This window comes from Cydia splendana, chromosome 5 (assembly GCF_910591565.1).
Source record: "Cydia splendana chromosome 5, ilCydSple1.2, whole genome shotgun sequence".
NCBI lineage: Eukaryota > Metazoa > Arthropoda > Insecta > Lepidoptera > Tortricidae > Cydia > Cydia splendana.
Genome location: NC_085964.1, coordinates 5966847 through 5978946, shown reverse-complemented (window position 1 = coordinate 5978946; position 12100 = coordinate 5966847). Strand labels below are relative to the sequence as shown.

The following is a 12100-nucleotide window of genomic DNA, read 5'->3' as shown; positions in this document are numbered from 1 at the left end:
AAACAAACCTTGTAAATTGAGGTTGCAGATCGAGCCTCTATATTTGCAAGAGTACATATATATTATCAAAGAGTTATTTACTTAAGTAGTTGTTTAATTATCGTACAGGTACTAAGTACCAAGTGTGAACTAAAACCCAAAATGGCGTAGGGTTTTATTAAAGCAACGGAATAATAATAAAGTAAATCTTCGAACAATGTAGTCGGTGAAACCGTGTTCATGGTAATGAAATTCCATTGGTTCCTTGTAAAATATACATAATTAGAGTTAAACAATATATGCCACCATCAAAATGAACATACACAGGTGCTAGTTTTGCTCTATAATAAATCTGTAAGTAATTGAACCTAAGGGAAGCAAAATGTCTTTAAAAAAATTTATTAATGTGACTGTAACTGTAAAATTAAGGCTGTGTATATTGTAGTCAAGGGCTATTGTAGACTATAGTGAAGGCTAAAATCAACTTCCAATTGTAAGCAGGGATTAAAGTTGTTTTCATAACATAAATAATATCATTCATTGTATAAGTAACATTAAGTTGCTAGATTAACAGTACAGTCGATATACCATACTTGAATATAATTGAGGTCAATACTGTATTCAGCAAGTATTATAATTAAAAAACGGTAATAAAATAATGTATCCAATGCAATTTATAATAATAACGGTCAAATATGTAGGTACCTACATCATTTTACCCGAGTAATAGAAATCTATTTGTATAGATCATGGTTTGCGTAAATAACATACCAGTACACAAGTAAAACTAAATAGGTTGTGATATCTGGTATGACTTTTTACCTTACTTAACATTGGACCATTTACGTATATTATAAATTGCATTATATCTATATATTATACTATATTACCTATCAAACAGCCAAGTAAAACTGAGGAAATCAGTTGTTGCCAATAAATAATGTACATGTACGAGATGTTATTGGAAAGCGACCTGTATGTTACAATTTTATTGGAAATTCACGAAATAGGTATTAATTGTGTGAAACGTGTATATAGCTTGAACGCTAATGAAAATACCTAGAAAAGTGTAAGCATCCAAAGAAAATATGTATCAATTAAGGTTAAACTGGTAAAATATTTAAACCTCGAGTTATTATCAATTTGAACAAAAGAAAGCAGACTCGAAATTCAAAACTGAAAAAAGGAGAAGGAGAGAGACTGACATTGTAAAAGTAAAACCATAATTGTATTAAAACACTTTATTACGCTAAACAAGTACATAAAAATAAGAGAATAGAATAAATGTGTACAAAGGCGAACTCATCCCTTTAAAGGATCTGTTCCAGCTGACCGCTAAGCAACTGAGAGAGATACTAGGAATAGTGTAAATATTCCAAGGTTATATTGTTAAAAAATGTTTACTGTTGAACTGTTGAGAAATGAATATATCCACACCTCGCCGAGTTTCTTCCGCCGGTTCTTCTCGGGTCTGAGGTTAACGCTGTTTTCCGAACCGGTGGTAGTATGTCGGAATTAGAATCTAAATTAACCTAGCAGTTGTAAAATAAACAGATGTGAGATGACTGAACTATTGTTGCATGGCTAACGCATAAAATAAAATAAATAAATCATTATAAAAAGGAAGAGATGTGACGTTTATACAATAAAAGTGCAATGCGAACTACCTGCAAGTCGACATTCTGTTGTCAACTGTCATGGCGTACAGGCGGGTCGCGGAGCACACCTGACTGACCAACTGAGTTTTATTTATCACCTTGTAATACAACAGAACCTAGACGTCACATATATACACGCCGGTTCGAGGTTGTTACGATCAAAATGTGTGCATTAAACCGTTTGTTTGTTTTATTAGAGCGAGAATGGATGATTTCAAGGTTCACCTTCCGATCATCAATACCCTGGGCAACCCTGGCATGAAAGCTCGGCATTGGGAGAAGATCTCCGACATTGTTGGCTTCCCGATCGTCGTGGACGATAACTTGTCCCTAGAAAAGGTCCTCGACTTCAATCTAATAGATTACAACGATAAATTCGAAAGCATCTCAGAGGCTGCCACTAAAGAAAATAATCTGGAAAGGGCTTTGGACAAGATGATGAAGGAATGGGCCGATCTCACTTTCGAGATTTTACCTTACAAGTTAGTATATTTATACAGAACTCAGTAGAGTGTTCTAAAATGGATTTGTTAATCACTGTAAATGAAAAATTACAGGGATACTGGAACATATATCTTATCGAGTATCGATGACATACAGTTGTTGCTTGACGACCATATTGTCAAGACGCAGACTATGAAAAATTCGCCTTATATAAAACCATTTGAAGAAACTATAACGTAAGTAAATCCAGGCTGTAAATCGGGTACCCTAATTGTTAACTTAATTAATATTTAATATCTGGGCGACCGAGTTTTGCTCGGAAAAAATATAAAAAGTCAAAAATGCGTGTTTTCCCAGAGATAAGACTAAGACTAAGACTAGCTATATCGAATGATCGCCCTCGAAAACCCCCGTACGTATAGAAAATTTCATCTAAATCGTTAGAGCCGTTTCCGAGATCCCCGAAATATATAAATAAACAAGAATTCCTCGTTTAAATGTATTGATTGATTGATTGATTGACCAGTTTTATTATTGAATAATTTATTCGGTGAAATCGTAAACGCCTGTAATCATAAGACCAAATCGTCGGCCTAAGTCGCAAACCTCGTAACTCCCCCGATGTTTACGACTATAAGTATTGAACTAAGACTAATTTCCTTGAAATGGAGTTACGAGGTTTGCGACTTAGGCCGACGAAATTATACCTACCTACCTATCATAATTAGTAGGCCTACGATAACTAATTTCGTAAAAATTCCTCTATAGTGACTGGGAGGGCAAGTTGGTATTATTGCAAGAGATCTTAGACGAGTGGTTGAAGGTACAGGCCACTTGGATGTACCTGGAACCCATTTTCTCATCTCCAGACATTCAGCAACAAATACCCGAGGAAGGGCGTCGCTTCAGCGCTGTTGATAAGGTAACCAGCTATAATATTTTATTTTGATATTGCTTGTATTAGTAGTTTTTGGCGAGGTATTATCCAGCAGTCATCAGGTATACTTGGTGAATTTACACTCGATCAACGATCGTGATTGTCGACGCCCTTAAATTTAATATAGGTAAGCGTATGGAGGATACGTTTTGTTAATTTCATGCGACCTCTGCATTTTTACTTAAATTGTACATTTGGTCCTACTTATCTGATATTAATAATACATATAATCGATGATAATTGTAGACGTGGCGCGAAGTTTTGAAGGCTGCCTTCCAAGAACCCCGAGTTTTAGACGTGATCATGATAGACAAAATTTTGGATAAAATGAAGAAATCCAACAATTTGCTCGAAATGGTCCAGAGAGGCCTGAACGCTTATCTCGAGAAGAAACGTTTATATTTCCCGCGCTTCTTCTTCCTGTCCAACGACGAGCTGCTTGAGATTTTATCGGAGACTAAAGATCCTATGCGGTCAGTATTATATTTCTTATCTTCACCGAGTTGCACTTGAGTGGTACCTAGTACTGCTTATACATTTATATTTATAGAGTGCAACCTCACCTCAAGAAATGCTTTGAGGGAATCGCAAAACTATCATTTACGCCCGAGATGGTCGTGACTCACATGCGTACTGCTTATACATTTATATTTATAGAGTGCAACCTCACCTCAAGAAATGCTTTGAGGGAATCGCAAAACTATCATTTACGCCCGAGATGGTCGTGACTCACATGCGTTCATCGGAGGGAGAGATTGTGGAGTTGACTATGACTATTGATACTGTAGAAGCAAAAGGACAGGTAATACTTATGTTATGAGCCTTTGACATGTATATCTTTTTAATGTAGTATTAAACAACTGTACCGATATTCGAAACCTAAGAATAATATTGAGAATGGCAACATTGTGTTGTCGGTCGTATTGTCCTTTTCTAGCATATACGTCCCTCTCTCTCTCTCACATTCCCACCACAGAGCAGTTGGTTTTGACAGGTGTTTGACAGTTACCGCCAAAACAAATTTCCAAGTCATTGGCTTGCTGTTTTTCCATCTGGAAGGTCGTGAAGCTAAACTGCTGGTGAGTTTTTGAATTTGTACCCCAGTTTAGCTGACTATATTGAAAAACAGTTTCTAACGGCTTTGGCCGTTCGAAATAAATATTTAAATTTAGTTGTCCGTTAAACTATCTAGCAAATAAAAACGATCCGGAATAGTGATGTGCAAGTGTTTTCAAAGGCTGCCTGCGCGCACCGTGGCTATGCCAATGAAAATACTAAAACACATGTTAGAAAACATATCGAGCTGGTAAAGCGTGCACGTGTCACCATTATAATTTAATTTTATACCTACATTAAGTCTCTTCAGAGTCTTGTTAGTTTAAATCTTTGTGTGTGTGTACATATAATAACGGTTGAAATTATAATACTTAAATGGTGATCTGTGGAGGCATACCCTTCAGTTTTCAAGTGATTTGTGTTTTCGAATACGAAAGGATCGGATAGTTAATACGTGTTACGTAGAACCTACGTATGAAGGTAGAAGCTTATAGACGTGTGTGTAGGTTTTATCTGTCCAAGTATCTATCAGCAATTTGTCTTTTTATCTCGTTCCGGGTTAATATAATATTTATTGCAAAATTTATTTTTTGGTAATAAACTTGCTGATAAATAATGTGTACCCGCTATAGGAGTCGACGAAGCCCCGCTTCGCGGGGCTTCTATTTCCGCTCTGAGGGACACAAGGTAACGAACAAACCTACATCGCAAACATTGCATTTATTTTTGTGGAAAGTGAGTACTTCGGCAGTACATAAACTTAAATCTGACTAGACATAGAGAGAGATTAGCATGGCTCTGCGCAAGAATGACATGCGAAATCGTGAAGTATTTCACTCTTTATCTACCAACTTATATCTCTCCAACTAGATCTTTGATAAAAAAAAAAAAAAAAAAAAATGGTTAAAATGTAGGTAGGTACCTACTTAAATAAATAACTTAGCAGGTACTTACAGCCTAAAAAGGTTAAGGAAAGAACTATTGCATGTAGTTGCTATATGTGCTTGTGTTATTTTGGATTTGAATAATTTGATTATTAATTCTATACGTAACTACATACAAGATGGTCAATTCTTAAGCCTACCTACCTACCTAAATAAATAGTACACTTGTAAACGTTTCAAATAAAATCGGAAGCCTGTGATTTAGAAGGGCATTAACTGTAGAGTTAAAGTTTAGTTTTGGCAAATCTGCGTGTCACCGTGAATGACACTCTCTAAAAGTGCCTGTTAAAGCCTGCTTAAAGCCTTTCACCTTGTCGAGCAAGCAACCCGCAACTAAGGGAATATTACCCACAGGGTATTTGATTTGAATGATATTCTTAAACCTACGTCTGTTATGGTTCCACCTGCGTGAGGTGTGCCTAAGAGAATCTTTTATTCGTTCACAAACTAACGTCATGTTATTTGTGATAAAACCAATATATTATGTACCTATCTAAGCCTGCGCAAGGCTGCCATGTTTCCACCTGCGTAAGGTGTGCCAAAGAATCTTTGATTCGTTCACAAACTGACGTCAAGTTATTGATGATGATATTATAACCTATGTAAGCCTGCGCAAGGCATGTCAGACATATTCACAGAAATATAAATGATATGGTTATAACACAATTAAGCGAGCGAGTAGGCCACAATCAGAAAAATATTACAAAGATGAATTTGTAAATATCTCCTCTTAGAGAAAGTAAAAAGGGTTTAAAATATTTTTTTGGGTAAAAATCAGTCGAAATAGGCAAGGCTTCGTTATTAGAGTTTTCATTTCTGTTTACCAATCTATTCTAAGGGTCCCGAACACCCTGTTGGCTAAACCCAAAATTGGGCTAATTAACTGTGGTAAAAGTGAAAACTACTTACTATTTACAATAACATTTCTAAAATCAAAAAAGGTAAAAAATAACCTAAGATTCCAGGCCTATCTCGACTCATTTTTATTTTAAAGATGATAAAATCTTTGCAACCTAATATATAAATAAAATTGTGGTCTGGAGACGCTAAGCCTCATAACTTGGGCGGCATAGATAATACTAAGAAATTTAGTCGCTGAATTTCGACTATAAGCCCAGGCAGAATATTGATAATTAGAATAAGGAGTGGTCAATCCTCCAAGGTCCAGATAATCTGTGGACTCTAATTAAATCAGGCTCGGTAAGCTCACGACACGACAGAGCTTACGATTCCATTCTGAAATAAGCTATGTTTACAATATATATTACTCATAGTGTGAAACAAACAGCCTGCTCAAGGTGTACAAAAGGTCCGTTTAACGGCCCTATGAATATCTAAAACCCTTTGAAGTCTAGGCCTGCTAAGGCAGACTAGAAATAAATACATATGATCCCAATGTAAGAGCAGCTCACAGTTGCATAAATTATATTTGCCTCGAGAGCACTAGTCTTTCAGTTAACATGTTTACGAGTACCTACCTATGTACACGATATGACCAAGGTTACCTACCTATTTAATTATTATATCTCTGACTGCCATGGTATGGGAAATTATTATGTGCTGGCGGTGCTGCACAAGCATGTTTGAAATAAAATATACAAAACTGGCCTAACGGGCGTTTATGAATTATGTATTTTACACCCTTATGTCTGTATTGTGACCCTGAAAGTTTTAAACCACCTGTATCGTAAGTGCTCCCATACACGGATTAAGTTTATTATAAACTACCCATGCCCTAACCTCAAGGGCAAGTGCTTCTATGCACGGACCAGATACTGTTACCACTTAATTCACTTATCATGACTTGTCATAGTTTGATACTACACGTTTAACAAATTTAAGAACGTGGAATGTACCCACTACAAAAAAAAAAAAAAAAAAAAAACAGTGACTGAATGGTTTGCACGAAAGGTTCTAGCACAACTTCTGGGCGGTCACGCCTAGGGCATGACCCTCTAGTTCTCAATTTATACAAAATTATAGCATTGTGATACTGTTCGCTTGCACAATAAAATAGAGAAACAGGAGCACGCCTTGCGAAAAGGCGAAGCTATTTTTGAAACGCCAAACTTTCAAAAATAGATTGAAATATATAAATATGTCTTTGGTGTGGAACATGTACACCCAAACAAATGCAGTAATTTATTATATGTTGGCAAAACTCTGCCAAAGTGTTAGTCTGTCTGTACAGCGTAACCTGAAGGCATCAATGCACATGAATCTCTTGAAACATGGTGGATTAATTAATTTACACCCCGCCTGTGTCTTGCTCTTACCAAATCCACAAGTTAAGGACCTCAACCTATCTAGGTACCCTTCTTGCCCGAGACCTGAAAAAATGTTCACTATAATCTCATGCAGTCAAGTGTCGGAAAACTAGGTCCACACACTTAGCGCTACTGTGAATATATATCTAAAAAGTCTGTAGACTGCCTTCCAGGAGGCGGGATGCTAATAGACTAGCCTATATAGTAGGCCAGAGATATAGTATTCAAAAGCACACTGGTCCAAATCCAGTAATATTATATGTATTTCAAAATATAAAATAATTGACAATTCGGCGTATATCTGATATCAAAAAGTTACAATTATCCTTAGTTCATAAGGAGGATAAGTATACATAAATATCAAATAGATTCGACAAAGTGTTGACTCTAGCATTGGATGAAATAGGTCCCTCTTAAAGGGCCTCTGCGCTGTTGGCTTTGGGCCCACGGGTGCCCGGCAAAAGGTCGGGGACCCCATGGTCCGCACAGTTATTGCAAATAATGTATGATCACTAAATAAACACACAAATTTGCATTTTGGTTAAAAACACATATGCGATGAGCTAAGGTTTCGAATTAAGTACCTTATTCTTAATAATTTACACACTGGAAAGAGGAAACTGAATATTCAGAATTAAGCAATGCTATGAATGGTTTACATCAATTAAACCACTTTAGCGTTCAGAACCAATCAAGCTTATGCCTACTAGTAGGCACCAGATAAGGTAAACTACTCTTACTGCATATATAGAAATTAATGAGTACAATTAAGGTCACTTGATGATAGCTAAACATGAATATAAGCAGAATGAGCCTGCACCTTTACAAATATCATTGATAAGGTTCTGTGGCATTTCTATATTAACCATTTGAACGCCAAGAGCACCAAAAAGCGTCATAACTAGGCGTGCCCACATGAGTGTTTAAGCTCTCAAAGTAACCTTCACAATTTTAAGTAAGGTTTGTTTAGGTACATTAGCTCGCGTTCGCGTTAGTAAAGCTTACAAAGGATTAAATGCATTTTATAGCTATAACCAAGTATATAGCTCACACTGACTCACAGTCATTAAAGGAATTCAGTAATTCCCTATGACATTTTAGTAAGTAGGTACCCAATATTAACTTTGTGGGTAGTGATAGTGAATTATAACGAATATTTAAAATATTCGTCTACTTAACCCCGAGGGATTCTGGAAATAAGAAAGGTCTTGTCCTTGTTATATTCCTGCAACTGCTTACTTTACTAGATAATTATTATCAAATTTGTTAATAATTGGGAGTTATAAATAAAAACTACCCGAGTACTTTATGATTTTATTCTTTTCATACTTGAATTACATCACTCCTTATCACAGATGTTGTATGCTCCTTGAAGAGTAGACTGACTTATCTCATCTTCTTTTACCTAGTTTTCATATACATATAATTAAGTATAGCACCATTGTGGTGACTCATTTTTTCTCTTTGAACATTTATAAGTACATTAAGTACGTATATGAAATGTAAAGTTAGTAACATAATATAATGGTATATCAAATTGTATGCTTTACATAATACCTCTCTCCTCACAGGTGTTAAAATAAAGGGTGTACTACATAATTAATTAAACACTCGTAATATAATAATATTACATATACATAATAAGTACATGTATAATCACATTGGCTTGGCGTCTTCCCACCACCAGGCGATAACAAACACGTCTCAATATTATTCTTAGGTTTCGAATATCGGTACAGTTGTTTAATGACAGCGTTTTACACAAAAATAAAACGCTAATTAAATAACTTACCATATTCGAAACCTAAAGTTTTAATCCTGCCTGGTGTAAATATGTATAATTTTGAGACAATGACTTGGAAATTTGTTTTGGCGGTAACTGTCAAACACCTGTCAAAACCAACTGCTCTGTGGTGGGAATGTGAGAGAGAGAGAGGGACGTATATGCTAGAAAAGGACAATACGACCGACAACACAATGTTGCCATTCTCAATATTATTCTTAGGTTTCGAATATGGTAAGTTATTTAATTAGCGTTTTATTTTTGTGTAAAACGCTGTCATTAAAGCCTGACAACAGTTTATTTGACCCTCGCCATTTTGCGGATTTTCAATGGTACTAATTTCTTTTACTGGCAACAAGTACTCTTTGACAACGAACGTTGGATGTCATCGAATGTCACCGATGTAAACAAACGGAAAATATCTACGAATATATTCAAATATAAACGGTTTTATTACAAAAATGCCAAAAAAATCACCAAAGATGCGAAAAAAATTGTAGTGAATGCAATCAAATACTTACAGCTTAAAAAAGACGAAGGATAGCATAAAAAAGACGAAGGATAGCATAATAGCATTCCAATAAACAATGTTTTAAAGTTGGTTGTTGACATGACCGGTATTGACATTTTATAGTGGGGTTTTATTGAACTGGTTAGTTGTTTGGTTTAAACTTTAATATTTCATTTAAGGTTTGTTTGTTATGTAGATCGACGATAAAAATCCTATAATCGAATTGGAGACTGAACGTTTTATAATCGAGGTTGGTGGTCCTGAAAGCGACACAACATTTGATGAAAATCAGACTTCGTCAGAGTAAGAAAACGAAGAATATAATAATATTGAATATTTAGAGTCAGATTTTGACGAATAGGTAAATTGAAAGAACCGAATTCTCTGTAAGCAATGTTTTGACATTATACGAGTATCAACCACGTATCAACATGAAGCCAATGCCCACTACCCCGACTATACATGACGTACGCACATTATTGCCATACGTAAGCTGTTTGCTGCGACACTATCTCAGGATTAAATAAACTGTTGTCAGGCTTTAATTTAACCGTCAAAAGTTTGAATTGTAGGTAATTTTTAGCGTTAAATAATCATGCTCGACATTTTTCGACATCAGTTTTGATATTTTGATATTTTTAAGTAGTTACACTGCACTGGGCACTGGAAGATTAACTTGCATTCAAATTCTGTTAAATACAAAAAAACGAGGTTTAAATATCGTGCTAACAACTATTTATTTTTTAATTGAATAAAGGTAGAAAAATGGCTGGTTGAGCTGGAGGTCTCGATGAAAGACTCTGTTCATCGCGCTGTGGCTCTCTCGTATGACGACTACATGCAGGTGCCGCGGCAGCAGTGGGTGCTCGTGTGGCCGGGTCAAACTGTAAGTGCATTCTTCTTTTCCAAATTTTTACACGGAGTGGTCAATGCCCAAGATGAAACAATAATTTCAGTTAATCAAACTGCTTAAAGTATCTGTGTTGTCAAAATAGCGCTATTGGGATACCATTAGATCAGGGTTTCAAATCATGGTCAAGCCAATATTTGTTATGCATGGCATTGTTCTAAGCTTTGAATATTTTACAGGTTCAATGCATAGCAATGACATACTGGACTTCTGAGGTGACCGAGGCTATTCTCATCAGTGTGGCGGCCATGAAGCGATATTGGGATAAGTGTCAATTTCAAATCTCCAAAATTGTTGACCTTGTACGCGGAGAGCTTAATTTGCAAAACAGAATTACTCTTGGTATGAAACAAAATTACTCTTTTTACATGAATTAAACTTAATTTTATAGTACTTAATTTTTTTTTTTTTATAGTAGAGTAGACGTAGAAATAAAATTATATGTTTAAGTATAGTGCTTAGATATCACCATTTTTATTTGTGAATGGCTTGCATGCTTATTTCAGGAGCCCTGGTTGTATTGGACGTACACGCTCGGGATGTACTCTTATTGCTTATTGACTTCAAAGTTCAAAAGATCAACGATTTCAACTGGCTCTCTCAAATACGTTACTATTGGGAGGTACGACAAAAGAATACTTCATTGCAGAAAATATAGATATCTTTATGAATTGTGTCCAAAATATTATAAGTGGAACTTTACTTCTAGAAACAAGAAAATCAGACCATGCAATGTGCTACCCGCATGATCAACTCTCAGTTGATGTACGGCTACGAGTATCTCGGAAATGCGGGCCGCTTGGTCGTCACTCCGCTTACCGACAGATGCTTTAGAACTCTATTTGGCGCGCTACATCTGAATTTAGGTAGGTACATATTGCTACCATGACCCCAGCCTAACTTCAATTTGTAAACTTTTAGTGACATAATCATTAATTATCTTGATGGTGTACACTTTTAGGCGGAGCTCCAGAAGGCCCAGCGGGAACTGGCAAGACGGAAACTACGAAAGATTTAGCTAAGGCCGTCGCTAAACAATGCGTCGTATTCAACTGTTCTGATGGTCTAGATTACATTGCTCTTGGAAAATTCTTCAAGGTTATAATCGAAATTAAAGACCTACGTTTTCAAATCCCACATGTTGGTTATCTTCATTTTACGGATATTTTTCCAGGGTTTGGCATCATGCGGTGCTTGGTCATGCTTCGATGAATTTAATCGTATCGACTTGGAAGTGCTTTCCGTAGTTGCACAACAAATCTTGTCCATCCAGCGAGGTATCAACTCGGGTTCCACGACGATGTGGTTTGAGGGCACGTTATTGCAACTCGATAAAACCTGTGCTGTGTTCATCACTATGAATCCAGGTTACGCTGGCCGTTCAGAGCTGCCGGATAATTTAAAGGTAAATAATCATATTGTAAGGAATTAGGTAGGTAAGTATACTTGCATTACTCTAGTCAATGTCAAATCAATAATTGGTTTTATTAGTGTTCCGTACAAAACTTTGTTCACGGAACACTTATGGGATCACTTCGGTCTTGAAAATCAGTTATTAAGTGTTTTATAGAAAGATATTTATTTGTATGTATTCCACTAGAAAAACCGCGT

The 12100-nt window shown here is 36.0% G+C and overlaps 1 protein-coding gene and 1 non-coding gene across 2 annotated transcripts in view; both read left to right on the top strand.

Moving 5' to 3' along the window:
* The window catches only part of LOC134790508 (dynein axonemal heavy chain 7-like), a 71346-nt gene that overhangs the window by 21977 nt on the left and 37269 nt on the right, over positions 1–12100 (top strand). Inside the window, exons 15-25 of the mRNA XM_063761332.1 lie at positions 1835–2119; positions 2195–2317; positions 2850–3003; positions 3265–3491; positions 3676–3820; positions 10337–10465; positions 10669–10831; positions 10996–11111; positions 11199–11355; positions 11451–11587; positions 11664–11894. Of these exons, the coding sequence (XP_063617402.1) occupies positions 1835–2119; positions 2195–2317; positions 2850–3003; positions 3265–3491; positions 3676–3820; positions 10337–10465; positions 10669–10831; positions 10996–11111; positions 11199–11355; positions 11451–11587; positions 11664–11894 (1867 nt within the window). The remainder of the gene's footprint in view (positions 1–1834; positions 2120–2194; positions 2318–2849; positions 3004–3264; positions 3492–3675; positions 3821–10336; positions 10466–10668; positions 10832–10995; positions 11112–11198; positions 11356–11450; positions 11588–11663; positions 11895–12100) is intronic.
* On the top strand, positions 4814–4917 carry LOC134791159 (U6 spliceosomal RNA). Its single transcript, XR_010144276.1, has one exon. It is a non-coding gene; the product is annotated as a U6 spliceosomal RNA (small nuclear RNA).